Source organism: Symphalangus syndactylus, chromosome X (assembly GCF_028878055.3).
Source record: "Symphalangus syndactylus isolate Jambi chromosome X, NHGRI_mSymSyn1-v2.1_pri, whole genome shotgun sequence".
NCBI classification, from domain to species: Eukaryota; Metazoa; Chordata; class Mammalia; order Primates; family Hylobatidae; genus Symphalangus; species Symphalangus syndactylus.
The window spans coordinates 71,809,502-71,830,351 of NC_072447.2; the positions used below are offsets into that span (position 1 = coordinate 71,809,502).

At 38.6% G+C, this 20,850-nt stretch overlaps 1 protein-coding gene across 17 annotated transcripts in view; it reads right to left on the reverse strand.

Annotated features, from left to right (window-relative positions):
- Window positions 1–20,850, reverse strand: part of ARHGEF9 (Cdc42 guanine nucleotide exchange factor 9) — a 152,574-nt gene that overhangs the window by 6,545 nt on the left and 125,179 nt on the right. For all 17 annotated transcript variants that reach the window (XM_055267074.2, XM_055267081.1, XM_055267073.2 and 14 more), the window contains 2 exons: window positions 14,235–14,478; window positions 2,517–2,585 (listed from right to left, as the gene is read on the reverse strand). In XM_055267074.2, the coding sequence (XP_055123049.1) occupies window positions 2,517–2,585; window positions 14,235–14,478 (313 nt within the window). The remainder of the gene's footprint in view (window positions 1–2,516; window positions 2,586–14,234; window positions 14,479–20,850) is intronic.

Consider the following 20,850-nt stretch of genomic DNA (forward strand, 5'->3'; position numbering starts at 1 on the left):
CTTGACCAAAATGCTTGGCATGAGTTAGCAGGGCTATCTTCTAGTAAACCAACTCCTGGTTGCTTTATAGAGATTCCTTTGTTTGAAGTGTTCTCAGTGAAAAGACAATTCAGTCTCAGATATGCTTGAGGAACCTGGGCTTGGATAAAGGAGTACCATAAAGGTCAGTATGGTGGATGTGATGGTTAATAGTGTCAACTTGACTGGATTGAAGGACGCAAAGTATTGTTGCTGGGTGTGTCTGTGAGGGTGTTGCCAGAGATTAACATTTGAGTCAGTGGACTGGGAGAGGCAGACCCATGTTCAATCTGGATGGGCACCATTTAAACAGCTGCCAGCATGGCCAGAATAAAAAGCAGGCAGAAGAACCTGGAAACACTAGACTGGCTTAGCCTCCCAGCCTACACCTTTCTTCCGTGCTGGATGCTTCCTGCCCTCAAACATCAGACTCCAAATTCTTCAGCTTTGAGACTCAGACTGGCTTCCTTGCTCCTCAGCTTGCAGATGGCCTATTGTGGGACCTTGCGATCGCGTGAGTTAATACTCCTTAATAAACTCCTATATATATATATATATATATATATATATCCTATCAGTTCTGTCCCTCTAGAGAACGCTGAAGAATACAGTGGGGGAAGTAGAGGAAATCAGAGTGAGAAAGTTCAGGAGTTGAGAGCGTCCAGGAGACAATGGCAAGCTGTTAGGACAGTATCCCTTTTGCAGCCTGAAAACTTCAGTTGGCTGGGCTCTTTTCTGCTGACCTTTCTGTCTGAGGAACTGCAGCAAATCTTACAGGGTTCTGTTAATACAGGTCATATCCTTTACTGACATTAACTCCAGATTGCTTTCTAACACCATCTCTCACATGTTATTATAGCAATCAAAACGTTAGGAGTTAATTCCCCACCTTAAATTAACTCCCAACTTTTTGGTGGCTAATTAAGCCTGGCCTTATTCCCTATATAAGGGGAATCACATTCCCATGATGAGGAAAAGAGACAATAAGGGCCTCCCAAGAGCAAGAAGTAATAAGCAGTTGAAGGGGAGGCATGTCTAGTCAGCGGAGCTAGGTGCACTGCTTAACTGGAAATCAGATGTTCACAGGCATTCAGCCTCAATCAAAAGGAGCTTCAGTGGAAAAAAAAATAGTGCTTTACATGGCTGCCGGAAATTTCAGGAGACTTGAATCTGATCATTTTGGATGGTGACTCATTCAGAACCACAAAGCCCACTGAGAAAGCAGAAGGAAAGGCCTGGGGAAAGTAAGGTCTCATTAAGATTGCCCACACCTGGGGACAGTGAACATGGATGGCTATCAGTAACAGAAGCAGCTGTCAGTAACTGGGGCAAGACAGAAAACCAAACTCTTCCTTCCAAGCGTGGGGCTTCATCAGGACCCTGAGATGGAGAGGAGAAAGCAGCGGACTCTGAGTCAAGCCAAATTAATTTCAGAGTTACTTCACTCAAAGACCCTCAGCTACCTCATCTGAGAAATAGAGTTAATAGTGTCCAGCTTCTCAAGATTACCATAAAGATGAAATGAAATAACTTATATAAAGTGACTGACACTGAATAGGTATTCTAATAAGCAGAAGGTAGTTCCTTCCCTTTGTTTGGCTGAGCATGATAGTTTTGTTCTGGTTCATGAGAAAAGAGAAACTAAAGCTTAACTTCAGATTTAAATTGATTTGCAAGGTATTTTTTCTTAAGTACTTTGGCTTGTGGTTAAGAGAAAGAGAGAGAATATCTGAATCTTTTGTCTTGGCTCAGTTTGAGGTTCTTCATTGTGATTTGGGGCTCCTGATTTGGCACATGCCTCCAGACTGGTGACAGAAAGCTGAGCAATATCTTTATCCTTTTTTTTTTTTTTTTTTTTTTGAGATGGAGTCTCACTCTGTCGCCAGACTGGAGTGCAGTGGCACAAGCTCGGCTCATTGCAACCTCCGCCTCCCAGGTTCAAGTGATTCTCCTGCCTCAATCTCCCCAGTATCTGGGACTACAGGCGCGTGCCACCTTGCTCAGCTGATTTTTGTATTTTTAGTAGAGGCGGAGTTTCACCAAGTTGGCCAGGCTGGTCTCAATCTCCTGACCTTGTGATCCACCTGCCTCGGCCTCCCAAAGTGCTGGGATTACAGGCATGAGCCACCACGCCCAAACTATACTTATTAAATAAAGTGTATATATATATATATATATATATACTATTTTCCACTGATCTCCAAATTGTTAGTAAAGTTTCCCTTATTTTTAAGTAAAAAAAAAAAAAAGAGGAACAGAGGTTCTATTTTTTGCTATACTCAATGAGCTATCTTTGGATACCAATTACCCTATACTATTCACTCCTTAGCCTTAAGCATTTAAAACCATTTGCTACCTGTCATCAAGGACACCTAGGGACCTGGATACTCCTCCACCACCCCCAAGTAAACCTCAGCACAGAAATGGGCCTAAGAATGTGTAAGCATATAGCTTATGATTCCACAGTCTTTCACAGAGACTGAGTGGGGCAGCTTTACCTTTTTGCTTAGGGACTTTTCTCACAGTCATTGCAGCCTGCCTCTTCTGGTTTTCAGAAATTTCAAAGCCTAAAAAAGAAAAATATATGATTTTTTAAATGAGAAACACACACCCTTCTTGAGTGTATAAATGAGTAAACTTTTCTGTAAGAAAGATTTGGTAAGACATATCAAAAATCTTGAAATACAAAAAAAAAAAAAGTCATTCCCTTTAACCCAGTAATTTCTTTCTAGGAATTTCACTAAGGAAATTTGTCACAAACTTGAACAAAAACTTAGCTACAAAATGCACATCACAGAATAGAGAGCCAAAAAAAGAATTATGAATATGGGCTAAGAGTCTGTTAACGGAGAATGGTTAAATAAAGCATGACATAGGGAAAAAATATTTTGTAACCAAAAGCAAAATTATAAAGAAAAGGATATAATGAGGCAAAAGATATAATTCAAACAGAAAATATATATATAGATTATAAAAGCTTCAGAAGGAGGAAAAAATCAAATGGAAAATAGTAACAAATAAGTAACAAAACACTTGGCTAAGGGGAAAAAAAGGATATACTTACTGTGGAAAGAATAAAAGGTCTTGCTAAGTCCCAGGCAGGATGAGCATACATAGATGCACATCTACATATTGACTAGTATAATTCCCAAACTTCAGGATAAAAAAAAAAATCTGACAAGCTTCACAACAGAAAGGACAGCTTACTTAACAAAAAATAGACATCATAATATTACTAGAATCCTAATCTGAAATATTGGAAGGAATAGCCTTCTATTTTTTTTTTTGAGGCAAGGTTTTGCTTTGTCACCCAGGCTGGAGTGTAGTGGCATGATCATGATCAAGGCTCACTGTAGCCTTGATCTCTCAGGCTTAAGCAATCCTCCGACCTCAGCCTCCTGAATATCTGGGGCCACAGGCTCATGCCACCACACCTGGCTGATGTTTTTTTTTTTTAATTTTTATTTTTTGTAGACACGGGGTCTCCCTGTGTTTACCAGGCTGGTCTTGAACTCCTGGGCTCAAGCGATCCTCCCACCTCAGCCTCCCAAAGTGCTAGGATTACAGGCATGAGCCACTGCACCCAGTGTAATAGTCTTCTGAATAAACCCTGGATCAAAAGGAAACCATAACTGAAGTTATAAAATATCTAAAAATCAATAAAAAGGAAATTTTATATAAAAACCTATGAGATATAGTTGAGACTTTATTCAAAGGAAAATATACTCTAAAATGATTTTTTTTCACTTTTTTTAAAATATACTTTAAGTTTTAGGGTACATGTGTACAATGTGCAGGTTAGTTACATATGTATACATGTGCCATGTTGGTGTGCTGCACCCATTAACTCGTCATTTAACATTGGCCGGGTGCAGTGACTCATGCTTGTAATCGCAGCACTTTGGGAGGCTGAGGCGGGCAGATCACGAGGTCAGGAGATCGAGACCACGCTGAAACCCCGTCTCTACTAAAAATACAAAAAAATTAGCCGGGCGTGGTGGCGGGCGCCTGTAGTCCCAGCTACTCAGAGAGGCTGAGGCAGGAGAATGGCGTGAACCCGGGAGGAGGAGCTTGCAGTGAGCCGATATCGTGCCACTGCACTCCAGCCTGGGTGACACAGCGAGACTCCGTCTCAAAAAAAAAAAAAAAAAAAAGCAAAAAGAGAATGATGGTTTCCAACTTCATCCATGTCCCTACAAAGGACATGAACTCATCATTTTTTATGGCTGCATAGTATTCTATGGTGTATATGTGCCACATTTTCTTAATCCAGTCTATCATTGTTGGACATTTGGCTTGGTTCCAAGTCTTTGCTATTGTGAATAGTGCCGCAATAAACATACGTGTGCATGTGTCTTTATAGCAGCATGATTTTTAATCCTTTGGGTATATACTCAGTAATGGGATGGCTGGGTCAAATGGTATTTCTAGTTCTAGATCCCTGAGGAATCGCCACACTGACTTCCACAATGGATGAACTAGTTTACAGTCCCACCAACAGTGTAAAAGTGTTCCTATTTCTCCACATCCTCTCCAGCACCTGTTGTTTCCTGACTTTTTAATGATGGCCATTCTAACTGGTGTGAGATGGTATCTCATTGTGGTTTTGATTTGCATTTCCCTGATGGCCAGTGATGATGAGCATTTTTTCATGTGTCTTTTGGCTGCATAAATGTCTTCTTTTGAGAAGTGTCTGTTCATATCCTTCGCCCACTTTTTGATGGGGTTGTTTTTTTCTTGTAAATTTGTTGGAGTTCATTGTAGATTCTGGATATTAGCCCTTTCTCAGATGAATAGATTGCAAAAATTTTCTCCCATTCTGTAGGTTGCCTGTTCACCCTGATGGTAGTTTCTTTTGCTGTGCAGAAGCTCTTTAGTTTCATTAGATCTCATTTGTCAATTTTGGCTTTTGTTGCCATTGCTTTTAGTGTTTTAGACATGAAGTCCTTGCACATGCGTATGTCCCGAATGGTATTGCCTAGGTTTTCTTCTGGGGCTTTTATGGTTTTAGGTCTAACATGTAAGTCTTTAATCCATCTTGAATTAATTTTTGTATAAGGTATAAGGAAGGGATCCAGTTTCAGCTTTCTACATGTGGCTAGCCAGTTTTCCCAGCACCATATATTAAATAGGGAATCCTCTCCCCATTTCTTGTTTTTGTCAGCTTTGTCAAAGATCAGATGGTTGTAGATATGCAGCATTATTTCTGAGGGCTCTGTTCTGTTCCGTTGGTTTATATCTCTGTTTTGGTACCAGTACCATGCTATTTTGGTTACTGTAGCCTTGTAGTATAGTTTGAAATCAGGTAGTGTGATGCCTCCAGCTTTGTTCTTTTGGCTTAGGATTGACTTGGCAATGCGGACTCCTTTTTGGTTCCATATGAACTTTAAAGCAGTTTTTTTCCAATTCAGTGAAGAAAGTCGTTGGTAGCTTGATGGGGATAGCATTGAATCTATAAATTACCTTGGGCATTATGGCCATTTTCACGATATTGATTCTTCCTACCCATGAGCATGCAATGTTCTTCCATTTGTTTGTATCCTCTTTTATTTCATTGAGCAGTGGTTTGTAGTTGTCCTTGAAGAGGTCCTTCATGTCCCTTGTAGGTTGGATTCCTAGGTATTTTATTCTCTTTGAAGCAATTGTGAATGGGAGTTTACTCATGATTTGGCTCTCTGTTTGTCTGTTATTGGTGTATAAGAATGCTTGTGATTTTTGCACATTGATTTTGTATCCTGAGACTTTGTTGAAGTTGCCTATCAGCTTAAGGAGATTTTGGGAGGACATGATGGGGTTTTCTAGATATACAATCATATCATCTGCAAACAGGAACAATTTGACTTCCTCTTTTCCTAATTGAATACCCTTTATTTCCTTCTCCTGCCTGATTGCCCTGGCCAGAAGTTCCAAGACTATGTTGAATAGGAGTGGTGAGAGAGGGCATCCCTGTCTTGTGCCAGTTTTCAAAGGGAATGCTTCCAGTTTTTGCCCATTCAGTATGATATTGGCTGTGGGTTTGTCATAGATAGCTCTTATTATTTTGAGATATGTCCCATCAATACCTAATTTATTGAGAGTTTTTAGCATGAAGGGTTGTTGAATTTTGTCAAAGGCCTTTTCTGCATCTATTGAGACAATCATATGGTTTTTGTCATTGGTTCTGTTTATATGCTGGATTCCGTTTATTGATTTGCATATATGTGGAACCAGCCTTGCATCCCAGGGATGAAGCCCACTTGATCATGGTGGATAAGATTTTTGATGTGCTGCTGGATTTGGTTTGCCAGTATTTTATTGAGCATTTTTGCATCAATGTTCATCAGGGATATTGGTCTAAAATTCTCTTTTTTTTGTTGTGTCTCTGCCAGGCTTTGGTATCAGGATGATGCTGGCCTCATAAAATGTGTTAGAGAAGATTCCCTCTTTTTCTATGGATTGGAATAGTTTCAGAAGGAATGGTACCAGCTCCTCCTTGTACCTCTGGTAGAATTTGGCTGTGAATCTGTCTGGTCCTGGACTCTTTTTGGTTGGTAAGCTATTAATTATTGCTTCAATTTCAGAGCCTGTAAACGAACAAAGCCTCCAAGAAATATGGGACTATTTGAAAAGACCAAATCTATGTCTGATTGGTGTACCTGAAAGTGACGGGGAGAATGGAACCAATTTGGAAAACACTCTGCAGGATATTATCCAGGAGAACTTCCCCAATCTAGGAAGGCAGGCCAACATTCAAATTCAGGAAATACAGAGAACACCACAAAGATACTCCTCCAAAAGAGCAACTCCAAGACACATAGTTGTCAGATTCACCAAAGTTGAAATGAAGGAACAAATGTTAAGGGCAGCCAGAGAGAAAGGTCGGGTTACCCACAAAGGGAAGCCCATCAGACTAACAGCTGATCTCTCGGCAGAAACTCTACAAGCCAGAAGAGAGTGTGGGTCAATATTCAACATTCTTAAAGAAAAGAATTTTCAACCCAGAATTTCATATCCAGCCAAACTAAGCTTCATAAGTGAAGGAGAAATAAAATACTTTACAGACAAGCAAATGCTGAGAGATTTTGTCACCACCAGGCCTGCCCTAAAAGAGCTCCTGAAGGAAGCACTAAACATGGAAAGGAACAACCGGTACCAGCCACTGCAAAAACACGCCAAATTGTAAGGACCATAGAGGCTAGGAAGAAACTGCATCAACTAACGAGCAAAATAACCAGCTAACATCATAATGACAGGATCAAATTCACACATAACAATATTAACCTTAAATGTAAATGGACTAAATGCTCCAATTAAAAGAGACAGACTGGCACATTGGATAAAGATTCAAGACCCGTCAGTGTGCTGTATTCAGGAGACCCATCTCACATGCAGAGACACACATAGGCACAAAATTAAAGGGATGGAGGAAGATCTACCAAGCAAATGGAAAACAAAAAAAGGCAGGGGTTGCAATCCTAGTCTCTGATAAAACAGACTTTAAACCGACAAAGATCAAAAGAGACAAAGAAGGCCATTACATAATGGTAAAGGGATCAATTCAACAAGAAGAGCTAACTATCCTAAATATATATGCACCCAATACAGGAGTACCCAGATTCATAAAGCAAGTCCTTAGAGACCTACAATGTGACTTAGACTCCTACACAATAATAATGGGAGACTTTCACACCCCACTGTCAACATTAGACAGATCAACGAGACAGAAAGTTAATGAGGATACACAGGAATTGAACTCAGCTCTGCACCAAGTGGACCTAATAGACAACTATAGAACTCTCCACCCCAAATCAACAGAATATACATTCTTCTCAGCACCACAAGGCACTTATTCCAAAATTGGCCACATAGAAAAGCACTCCTCAGCAAATGTAAAAGAACACAAATTATAACAAACTGCCTCTCAGACCACAGCGCAATCAAACTAGAACTCAGGATTAACAAACTCACTCAAAACCGCTCAACTACGTGGTAACTGAACAACCTGCTCCTGAATGACTACTGGGTACATAATGAAATGAAGGCAGAAATAAAGACGTTCTTTGAAACCAGTGAGAACAAAGACAGAACATACCAGAATCTCTGGGACACATTCAAAGCAGTGTGGTAGAGGAAAATTTATAGCACTAAATGCCCAAAAGAGAAAGCAGGAAAGATCTAAAATTGACACCCTAACATCACAATTAAAAGAACTAGAGAAGCAAGAGCAAACACATTCAAAACCTAGCAGAAGGCAAGAAATAACTAAGATCAGAACAGAACGGAAGGAAATAAAGACACAAAAAACCCTTCAAAAAATCAATGAATCCAGGAGCTGGCTTTTTGAAAAGGTCAACAAAATTGATAGACCGCTAGCAAGACTAATAAAGAAGAAAAGAGAGAAGAATCAAATAGACGCAATAAAAAATGATAAAGGGGATATCACCACCGATCCCACAGAAATACAAACTACCATCAGAGAATACTCTAAACACCTCTACGCAAATAAACTAGAAAATCTAGAAGAAATGGACAAATTCCTCGATACATATACCCTCCGAAGTCTAAAATGATTTTCTAATTTTGTAAAAATCAAAATAAAGTAAGTATTCAACCAATGAAAAAGGGGAAAGAATCTAAAATATTCTTTAAATCCTGAAAGAAAGTAGGAAAAAGAAGGAAATAAAAGTGAAAATTAAGAAGAAACAGAAATAAACTGCAGAAGGGATAAACAAACCAAAAACAAGTTCTTTGAAATGACCAAATGTAAATTAGTACGGCCATTATAGGAAACAGTACAAAAGTTCCTAAAAAAATTAAAAATAGAACTACTATATAATCCAGCAATGCCACTGCTGCGTACGTATCCAAAAGAAAGGATATCAATATACCGAAGAAATATCTATGCTCTCATGTTTATCACAGCATTATTCACAATAACCAAAATATGAAATCAACCTAAATGCCCATCAGTGGATGAATGTATAAAGGAAATGTGGCATATATACATGATGTTATATTATTCAGCCATAAAAAAATGAAGTCCTGTCATCTGCAGAAACATAGATGGAACTGGAGGATATTAAGTGAAATAAGATTATTTTCCCTCATACGTGGGAGCTGAAAAGTGGATTTCATAAAGATAGAGAGTAGAATGGTGATTATCAGCGGCTCAGAAAGAAAGGCTCAGGTCAGTGGAGAGGGGCTGGTTAATATGTACAAAAACACAGTTAGAAGGAATAAGATTTAGTTTGTGATAGGACAGTATGGAAATTAGAGTTAATAATAATTTATTGTATATCTCAAAATAGCCAAAAAAAATATTTGGAATGTTCCCAACACAAAGAAAAGATGAGCATTTGAGGTGATGGATATCGCAATTACCCTGATTTGATCATTACACATTGTATACAGGTATCAAAATATCACATGTACCTTAAAAATATGTATAATGATTATATATACATAAAAAGATCAATGCTCCCTGATAAGCCTGATTAAAAGATTAAAATGAGAAAATAAAAATATATGAAATATTATGAACCCAAAAGAAGAGAGATAACTACAATTATGGAAGATATAATAATTAGAAAATATTATGTGTAGATATATAGCATTAAATTAAAAATCCAGAGGAAATGAACAATTTCCCAGAAAAATAGAAATTATCAAAAGTAATGTACAAAGAGGCAGAAATGTACAGAATCTAAAGAAAACTCTACCATTTTCCTGAAGCATACAGGACAAGATTTTGATGAAAGGAGAGCAGAGCCTTGTCTTAAATGTGAAAACTTAACAATAATGCCAAGCCGTTACATATTAAAAAATTTAATATAATGCCAATCAGAATCCAAATGGGCTTTTTATGCCAGTTTCTACAGCAGTGTTTTTAAACCTAGAATAAATAAATTTGATATTCATATCAAAGAATAAACATCTAAGAACTGCTAAGAAAATGATAAGAGTGAATAAGAATTCATTGTACCAGGCATTAAAACTTTCTCAAAATCTACTGTAATTAAAACAGCATAGTCTTGATACAAGAAATGACAAACAGAAGAGTGGAACAGAATAGAAAGTTTAAAAACACATCTAAGTATATATGCAGAGTTACTATATATGAAAAATGGCATTTAAACTGTGCGGAAAATAAATGATTTATTTAATAAATGATGCAGATGCAACTGACTATCCACCTGGAAGAAAAAAATGAGATCCCCTTTCTCACATCATACAAAAATGTAAATTCCAGATGGATTACTGTTCTAAAATAAACCAAAAATATATTTTTAATTAGGAAATTTTATAGTTTTGATGGCAAGAGATCTTAAGCAAGATGAAACTAGGGGCCAAAAAAGGAATAATAGATATATTTTTCAAAGTAAAAATTTAAATATTTGTAGAAGTAGGCAATATAAACAAACTCAAAAGACAAAAAAAGGACTGGTGAAAACGTGAAATTCGTGACCGACAAAGTGTCACATCAACAATATAGAGTCCTTCCAAATTTATTTTAAAAGAATGAGTAAAGGGTATGAGGCAATTCACAAAAGAAATGAAAATAGCCATTAAGCATATGAATAAAAAAAGGTTCCAACACTTTTTTTTTCAATTTACTAGTTGAGAAATGGCAAACTGAAACACAGATACTATCCAGTGCTGGTGAGGGTATGCGGAAGCAGGTACTCATAAAATTATGCTAGGAGTATAGATTCTACAAATCTTTCAGAATTTAATATGGAAGTATGTATTAAAACTGTTCACATCCTAACATTCAGTCATTCCACTTTAGGGTACGTATCCTACAGGAATAAAAGCACCACTAAGTAACAATGAGATACGTACATGGATATTTATTACAGCAATATCTGTAGTGGGAAATAAAGCTAAATATAAAATGAATGTCTAGCAAAAAAAGAACAGTCAGCCCTCTGTAACCATGGGCTCCACATCTGGATTCAATCAACTGTGGATCAAAAATATGCAGAAAAAAGCGGCTGGTTGCTTCTTTACTGAACACTTATGGATTTTTGCCTTGTTTTTATTCCCTAAACAATACAGTATAACAATTATTTACATAGCATTTACATTGTGTTAGGTATTATAAATAATCTAGAAATGATTGAAAGTATATGGAGGATGTACATAGGTTATATGTAAATACTATATCATTTTATATAAGGGATTTGAGCATCCATAGATTTTGATATCCACGGGAGTCCTGGAACCAATATCCCATACATACCAAGAGATGACTGTGGTTATTACATAATATTATGGAATGTTATACAGCTGTTTATAAGAAAAGTGTGATGAATTTATTGATGTGCCCATTTGACTAGACCATAGTCCTCACTAATATAGGTGTTGCCATGAAGGTATTTTACAGATATAATCAAAGCCCCTGATACGGTTTGGCTCTGTGTCCCCATCCAAATCTCGTGGAATGGTAATCCTCATGTGTTAGGGGAGGGGCCTGGTGGGAGATGATTGGATCATGGGGGGAATTTCTCCCATGCTGTTCTCATGATAGTGGGTGAGTTCTCACGACATCTGATGGTTTAGAAGTATGTGGCACTTCCCCCTCGCTCTCTCACTCTCTCTCCTGCCACTATGTGAAGAAGATGCTTGCTTCCCCTTTGCCTTCTGCTATGATTCTAAGTTTCCTGAGGCCTCCCAGCGATGCTTCCTGTTAAGCCTGCAGAACTGTGAGTCAATTAAACCTCTTTTCTTCATAAATTACCCAGTCTCAGGTAGTTATTTATAGCACTGTGAAAATGGGCTAATACAGGCCCTAATCAGTTGACTTTATATAAGGGACAATATCCTAGATAATCTGGATGGACCGGACTGAATCTGTTGCAAGACCTTAAAAGTAGAGTTTAGGTCTCACACAGAAAGCGTAGAAATTCTACCTGTGCACCACAGCTTTAGCCCATGTCTGTGCCATTTCATCCTTCTCATGAGCTTCTCTTCCTGACTGCCTGTAGATGACAGCTTTGGCCTATGTCCATGGGTTTGAGCCTGCCTGTGATCCTCCATTTCTTTTTTTTTTCTTTTTTTTTTATTATTATACTTTAGGTTTTAGGGTACATGTGCACAATGTGCAGGTTTGTTACATATGTATCCATCTGACTGCCTGCTCTATGGAATTCTGAGCCACTTAGTCAACATTCACCATCACATAAGCCAATTCCTTGTAATACAATTTTCAGCAGTGGTATGATATATCTCCTACAGGTTATGCCTCTTTGGTTGAACCCTAACTGATACAAGGGGTTATAGTTAGATTCTATATTATTTATCTGGGGAGTTACTTATGATAAACTAAGTTTAAAAAAGCAACCTACAAGGTAATATATATAATATAACTTTTGTAAATATAGAAGTATTATGTTTGTATATGTTTATATGGGCATGAGATAAGTATGGAAAGAGGCATACTGAACTGTTAACACTGGTTATTTCATTCAGTATGGAAGTGACAGAGAAGGGGAAAGAATGCTAAATTTTCTTTATATATTTCCATATTTGTTTAAATGGTTATAATGGTCATGCATTAATTTTATAATTAAAAAGTAAAAATTTAAAAAAGCTATGATAAAACTATTTGACCCTCATAAAATAATGATTAAAAATATGAAATGATCTGATAGAAATGCTAATGATATAATGATGAGTGAAAATGATCTATCCACCATAGAGAGGCAGGTATGGGGAGAGAAAGAAAAAAAGATTCAGTCACCTTGGTTTTTCTAATTAGACACATAAAAAAGGCTGGAAATATATATCAAAGTATTTATGAAAGTTATTACTATGTTCATGTGTGATTTTTTCTTTTTTCTTGTACTTTTCTGTTGCTTTTCCCCCAAATTTCCTACGATGGAAGTGATTTACTGTTATTATCAAACCAAAAAAAAACCTCAATATTTTTAAAGATGAACATATGCCTGTTCAGAAAGTAATTTCTAGAAGCTTTTCTATTAGAAGCAGATAAAGTCACAGGTTTATTAGGGCATTGTGTGGGAGACATTGTGTTAGAGCCAATGGGAATGGCAGGGGCCTTTTAATTGATTCAGGGTCTGAACACTAAGACCATTCCTTTAATAACTCTAACACCCTAGGCAAGGTCAGTGGCTGCTGCTGCTTGCCATTGAGAGAAGTAGCCAGCAACATTTACATGCCACTCCACATCATGTCCCAATGCAGTGTCCACATACTGAAAGCAATCTGATTCCAATGAGACTCAAAGTGAGTTATTAATGTGCACTCTACCCAAGTTCTGAGGAGAAGACCGGAGTTAGATTTGTCTTTCTGACCATCCTTTCTTACCTCTGGATAATTTCAATCACCCACATGGAAGGATAGAAGAACCCTTTTGCACCAGGATTCAATGAGTAGGCCCATTTTTCTAGAGACAATTTCCACAAACTTGAGCATACAGGCTTTCTAAAGTACAATTTCACTCCCATAAGCAATAGGGCAAAGACAGAAACTGTATGTCTTCTCAGGGAATTAACAAGTCTGGTTGCTTGGTATTTTTTAGGACAGAAAGGCAGGACCATGAGCAAGAGACCAGACAGTACTTTATAAGTCACAAAGCTATAACCAATGGCATCTAAATCCCACAGTTGGGAAGCAGCATGAGAAATATCTCTACTATCTATATCCCCACTGGAAAAGAGAAACAACTTATTGTAAGGCAAAAAAGTATGCTCCAGTGTGATTCGAAATCATGAAAATGGTCATGGTTTTAGGTCCTGTTATATTTTCTATAATTTACTTTAAATACTTCCACACAGAAAGTGTGATGTGTATGTGCATATTATTTGAATCTACAGTCTAGGGGGATTTAGTTAACATCTGAAGTATCCTAATCAGGAGTACAAACTATATACCTAATGACAGAGAGTTGAGGATTTATGAAGATTACAGAACAGGTTGTATAACTGATTTTTGTTTATTTGCTAATAAATGTATGTTTGGGAGAATCAAGCCTGAGGCTGGCTTTCAGTGTGATATTCTTAGCTAGTAGGGGAGGACAACCTATAGTTCAAATCTACCACTGACTAATGGAAGCTATTGGTACTTACCAAAAAGAACCTAATAATAAGGAACCACCAAAGTAGCTTAAGTCAGTTTGCAACAGAAATCTTCCCTCTGACTCCAGGAAAATGAAAACCAATTCAAACCTCCTATGTTCTTCATAGCCATATTCTTTCTACTCTCAGGTCACTTACCAATTTTTTCGTCTTCCTGTACCATTTTCCTCTCTTCTCTGAAAGCCCTGAGCCAGCGTATTTTTTCCTCCAGCTTCTTGGCAAAGAACAGATGTATCTCCTCAGTCTCCTTGTTGTGAAGCTTGAAGGCATTCTTCATGCTGACATTAAAGTCATCATCTCTGCCATCCTCAATGTCAACTACCTCATATTTATCCATGTCAATGCGGCCTTTGTAGTACAGGATGTCTCTCCGGATTAGGTCCTAGATGGGAAGGAAGAGGTTTCTTGAAGGTATGTGCAGGGCGAGTACTAGAAGAGTTGGCACACGGGCACAGCAGAATGCTAACAGTGTCACCGTTTTGAAGTACCAATGGGGGTTGGTTTGTTCTAAATTTGGCCAGGTTATATTAGTAGTCTGACACTGACCGGTTGGTTAACTAGATGACCAAAGAAAAAGCCTCTGTCTCACCTCAAAAGATCATTTCAGACACCAGAATCAATCCTTGGACGTGTGTGCAAGTCTGCTGATGGGAGGTAGGAAACAGTAAGCCACATACACACGGCTAGCAAGGGCTTCTCCTTTTCTAAAACATCAGCAAGCCCACTAGAGGTATGAAATGAGCTGGCTGGTTGCCTGGAGTGTGTTCAAATATCTGTGCAGGCCAGTGAGACCTGAACATCAGATGGGGACTGAGTGGTAAGAATAGCTAGGAGGCCACAGACTGCTGGCAAAGGATTACCTAGGGAGGGTCTAACACTTAGCACTCTGGGGATTTTTAGAAAAGGCCCAGTCTGGCAAGAGAAATGGAGGTAAAAGTAAATAAAGAAGTTCACATACCAACACAGATGAATGTCACAAATCTTATCTTATGGAGAAAAACAGAAGTTGTAGATGGATACAAACAGTATGTTGCCTATTTGTGATTGTTGTTTTGCTCTCATAGACACAAAATTGGATTAATCCTAACCCTAGTCCATGAGACACTCATAATTGGTCCATGCATGGCATTTTTATTTCTCTATTTATTCATTTACTTACTTATTTTAATAATATAAAGTACTGGTGAATCTGCCACCAATCCCAACAACTCCAAGGCATCCTCCATCCTAAATCTTATGTTCATAATTTCCATGGTTTCCTTTCTATATAGTTTTACCTCATCTGTATCTGTTACTTTGAAAAACATACAAAAAAATGCCACGTAATGTTTAAAGATACATACGTATGTAGAAAATTATAAAGAAATATGTGACAATGATATATGCCACGTTCCAGACAGTACAGAGCAGAAAATGGGGAGGGGCAAGAGAGGAAGGGGAAGAAAAAGAAGCAGAAGAGAGGGTGGGAAGGAAAACTATTTGTAATGAATTATTTCTTAAGGCGGATAGTGAGCACGTGGGTACTCATTATATTATTTTTATATCTTTTTGAATGTCAAATATTTCATAAGTTAAAAAAGAAAATAGAGGGATGGATGAAATGACATATAGGCCTATGGAATGTCAGATCTTATAAATATCTTGGAGTGGCCTTTCAGCCCCTTCTCCTCTTGGCGCTGCCCTCAGCCTCTTCTGAGAACACATCCACTGCTGGGAGATGTGGTATGGCTGAGTTAGGTTGAGGAAGGCCCCTGTGAGCCCTGTCCTGACAGATGTCTTCGGGCCAACTCTCCCTCCTCTTTGCTTTATCTGCTCTTTCAGTCAGCTGGACAGAGTCAGAAATGTTCATTAATTTTTATTAGCATTTTACAGTTCAATTAAACCATCTCCATTCTACGGAATTGCCTAACTTGACTCACTTCTCAGCTGTGTGCTCCCTATGACGGATCTTCTTTTGGACACTCACATTCCCAATCCTAACTCTTCACACTGTGCAGTACGCTGAGATTTTCAGTTGGGTTGGGAAAGGCTACCTTGCAGGATTCCCAGCATAGCAAGGTTGACCAGCACAGCTCTGTCAACCTCAAAGGCCCAGGCTGGAAAATACAGATGTCGTTGAATTGCTTTTGAAAAAATAATCATGTTACTTTTTCTCCTCCAAAAATGATTGTTCATATAAATAAGAAAAGAATATAGATCGATTCTGATCTATTGGTTGTCCCCAGGATCAAGTTCACAGGAGAGGAAGAGTTCAGCTATACAGAGAGGGCCAATGTTGCCCCAAGCCTATTTCAGAACCTGGGTTCCTTTTACCATGTTCAGTGTGCACAAGCTCAATCCTGGCCAAAATAATAGAGTGATTCCCATACACTGAGTTCCACAATTCTCAGGAACACTTTTTGAGACACATGTATAAAAAGTGGGCCCTATCAGGCTAATCTAAGTACAAAAGCAGGATAAGCTAGGCAGAATGTATGAATGTAATTTATCTCGATCTCAGAAAGGTTTGAATTGTGCCTTACCATACATAATACAATACATACAAACCTGGAAAGCCAGATCTGAACCACACATTCTCACGGGACCACATTGCCTAAAACAGGCAGCCTCAACTTCCTTGTTGCTAACTTCAGTCCGCAGCCTCCTTCCACTCTGCCCCCATTCTGAGTTGGTGTGTCATAGTCATTGAGAGCTTTCAACACCTTTGCTAGTTCCCAAAAATAGAAAGAATATGCATGATCTTGGAGCTACATTAAAAGCATCAACTGAATCTCCTATTGTTTCTTTAGATATGTAAGGATGACAAGAAGCTAGAGAGAATTTCTGCTTCTGTGGTGGGGAAACAGGGCTAGAGAGATGTGTTACTAAAATTATCCCTTTGCTTGTTCTCCCTGGTCCCCCAGAGGGCTAAATGTGAGTTTTCAGGCACTAGATTAGTCATAAGCCAAATGTAGAGATGTGATAGGAATAATTAAGAATGACCTACTAGTTCAGGAACTCCAATCAGAAAGAGTAGCTAAGACTATAAGCAGTAAGCAGCATGGAACTAAAGAAAGAGCATGATGTAGAGTCTGAAGCCCTGAGTTTGATGCCTTGCTGCTTAACCTACCAGCTGTATGGTTATGGACAAGCCAGTTAACCTCTCTGAGCCCCAATTTCCTCAACTAAGAAATGAAGACAGTTATCCTTACTCTGTAAAATAGCTATAAAGCTCTAATATAAACATGTCATTTCCAGGACATGAGGCCAGACTTGTCCACCAAATACAGCCCTGAGCTTTCTTGCTCCTGGGCCAGCGTTTCATAGTCCTTAAAACCCTCTTTTGATAAACTTAAAAGAAAAAACATCTCACCACCTCCTTTAGCTCATTTAAACTTTCCAAATAATTTAAATATTGTGAGTAAAAATAAGTCAAAGCAAGGGGAACTCTGAATATTTTTTCAATTTACATAGCTGCCCCACTGTCCCTGGAAATTCTATACATCCTTTCAGGACAGGGTGGTATTTGCCAAATGGTATTTGTCACCAAACAATATATAACAGATATATATTTGGGGTCACACTAATAGCTGCTCTCTGGCCCAACTATGCTTCCTATTCCAATCTTAGCCATCGAGGTCAAACTTACACATTCTTCTTCCTCAAAGAAACTTTCCCTGACTGCTCAAGCTGATATGGCTCCCCTTCTCCAAATTCTAACACCAATTGTGAAGGCCCTGACATACCACACACTTGACACTTAGCCACCATGCTGCTCACAGCTTTTAGTTTGCCTGCCCATTAAGGCTGTGCCCAGCACTCCATCTTCTTTGGTCTTGCTTCACTTAGGGGTTGTCCAGAGAAGAGCAGCTGACAAAGCCCCAGAGTTTCCTCTGGTCGTCCTCTGCACGTGGCAAGGGGACAAAAGTCCTCTTGAACCCTGGTTGCCTGTGGTCCTGTTGGAACCAGGCTGCCCATATGCCACTTGTTAATGGTAGTTTGAGTGCCTTCACAGGGACATGGTGAGCAGGTGCTGAAAACAGATGCTATTTGGATCATCACAACTTTCCTGCCTAATGAAGTTTATCATTTCCAATAAAATGCCAGCCTTCCTCCTTTTTCCTTGTGCTCGTCTGAATTGGGAGACATTAAGGGAGCTAGTTCCTCCTTAGTAAGACATTGCAGGATATTCTCTACAAATGACAGATGCTGCAATCTGGGGAATGTAACTGTTCAGGATTGTAGCCTGTGTCACTTGTTTGTAAATAAGGTCCTCCCTGCCCCTTTATAGAGGGGACCCTAGCTACTCTTCTCTAGCCTTTTCTCTCCAGATCCTAGGGAAGGTACATGGGGCTTGGACTGGATTTATTTCACTCACTACTATATTCCAGCATCCTAGAATGCATGCTTAATAATTACAACAAAATAATAACAACAACAATAATAGCAACAGTGACCCCTTAAATAGCATATATTATGTACCAGGTACTGTCCTAAATGCTCTGCATTTATTAACTTGAATAATCCTCCAATGTAGGTACTGTTATAACCCCATCTGATGAGGAACTATAGACATAGAGCAGCTAAGAAGCTTTCTCAGGAATAGAATGCTTATATACTGCTGGTGGGAATGTAAATTAGTACAGCCGTGATAGAAAGCAGTTTAGATATTTCTTAAATAACTTAAAAAGAACTACCTTTTGGCCCAGCAATCCCATTATTGGATATGTACCCAAAGGAATATAAATCGTTCTACCACAAGGACACATGCATGCATATGTTCACTGCAGCACTTTTCACAATAGCAAATACACGGAGTCAGCCTAGATGATGATCAATGACAGACTGGATAAGGAAAATGTGGTACATATACACCATAAAATACCACAAAGCCATCAAAATAAATGAAATCATGCCTTTTGCAACAACATGGATGGAACTGGAGGCCATTATCCTAAGCAAATTAACACAGGAACAGAAAACCAAATACCGCATGTTCTCACTTACAAGAGGGAGCTAAATATTGAGTACACAGGGACACAAAGAAGGAAACAACAGACACTGGGGTTTACTTGAGGGTGGAAGGTGGGAGGAGGGTGGGAATAAAAAACCACCTATCGGTACTATGTTCATCACCTGCGTGATGAAATCATTTGTGTACCAAAACCCGGCAACATGCAATTTACCTACATAACAAATTTGAATATGCACCCCCTAAAGCTAAAATAAAAACTGGAATTAAAAACAGAAATTTTTCCAGGAATAAAAGCTACCAAATGGCAGAGCTTGGCTTTGGGTTCAGGCTGTCCAGCTCTAAAATCTCTGCTTTTGTTTACAATGTGCTATATTGCCTCCAAATAAAAAAGTACTGAATGAATTATTAGTAACACTGCATATATAGTAATAGTATTAATAGCTAACATTCACTAAGTACTTACTATGTGCCAGGCACTACATCTGCATTGTCTCATTTAACCCTCACAACCTCCCTTCCTTGTAGATACATTGTCATTCTCATTTTGCAAACAAGGGAATAATTATAAGCACAGAAAGTTTGCCCAAGGTCATATAGCTCATGGGAGAAAGGAGATTGCCCTCTAGTCTGGCCCTAGCACCCATGCTCTTAACCCTATACTCCACTGCTCCCCACTACCTCAGGTGGTTCTCTCCCAAAGCCTCTTGAGATGACTTCTATCATCAGCCTGATTTGACATTGAGGAAAATAAGGACAAAGTTAAAGAACCGACCAATGGTTAGAAAAGTTAGTAAGAGAGTAAAGTTAAGTACCCAGGAGTTTTGGTTTCAAATCCCCTTCTTCTTTCTGCTCCAGCCCCATCTCTGTTGCTATTATTGGATTTATAAGCTGTCCCAAATAGCTCATCCTCCAAGTCTGACCCTTCAGTGCAAGAAGAAATTGTCCAAATGCAGAAACTTCCCTGAACAGAAGTCTTCTGCCCAACATCATTACATGCTGTTTAGTTCTGATCCCCTTGAATATGGTGAAAGCAACAGGAATAAAGAACAGTTATGCTACAAGGGACAACAGAACATGGCCAGACAGGCACAATAGGACAGAGAGTGCAGGAAAAGGGGATCTGCTCCTTTCCACAGTAAATAGTCAGAGAGAAATAAATCCCCTTGAAGCATCAAAATAATTTCCCAAATAATTGTATCAGGAAGAAAATAATAAAACACATCAAAAACTAAAATAAAAATGCAATGAAACATAGAGGAGCAGAGACTGACAGTATAGATAATACGAAGAAAGAGAACACAGTCTTATCTGGATTTTTTGGAAGAAAAGTTAAAAGAGTGGTGACAGCAAAAATTAAAGAAGGGGTCACATAATTAGAAGCCACTGGTGACTTTCCCACATACTATAATTGCCATTTTAAAGGTACCTTCACACACACCCACTTGCTCTCTTGCTCTCCTTTTCTCTCTCTCTCTCTCTCTGAAACAAGCTACAAGCTGCATAAATTGTTTAAGCTGTTCTGAGTGGATTAGTTAATCCCAATTCCCAATGTACAAAACAGGCACATTGTTGCATAATTGACTGGGAATTAAGGGAATCTTAACAGTTGGATGAGAACTTAGTGGTGAGGCCACATGCTCATGGAGAGATATCAGTGTTTCAATGTTTACTATACTATCTTTGGCACATAATAATCTAGCCCATATTTGGGTACATCTAGTGATGGGGACCTCACTACTTTATAAGGCTATTTCTTTGTTGGAGGTTGGGTAAGATGAGATTAATGAGTACCAGGCACTC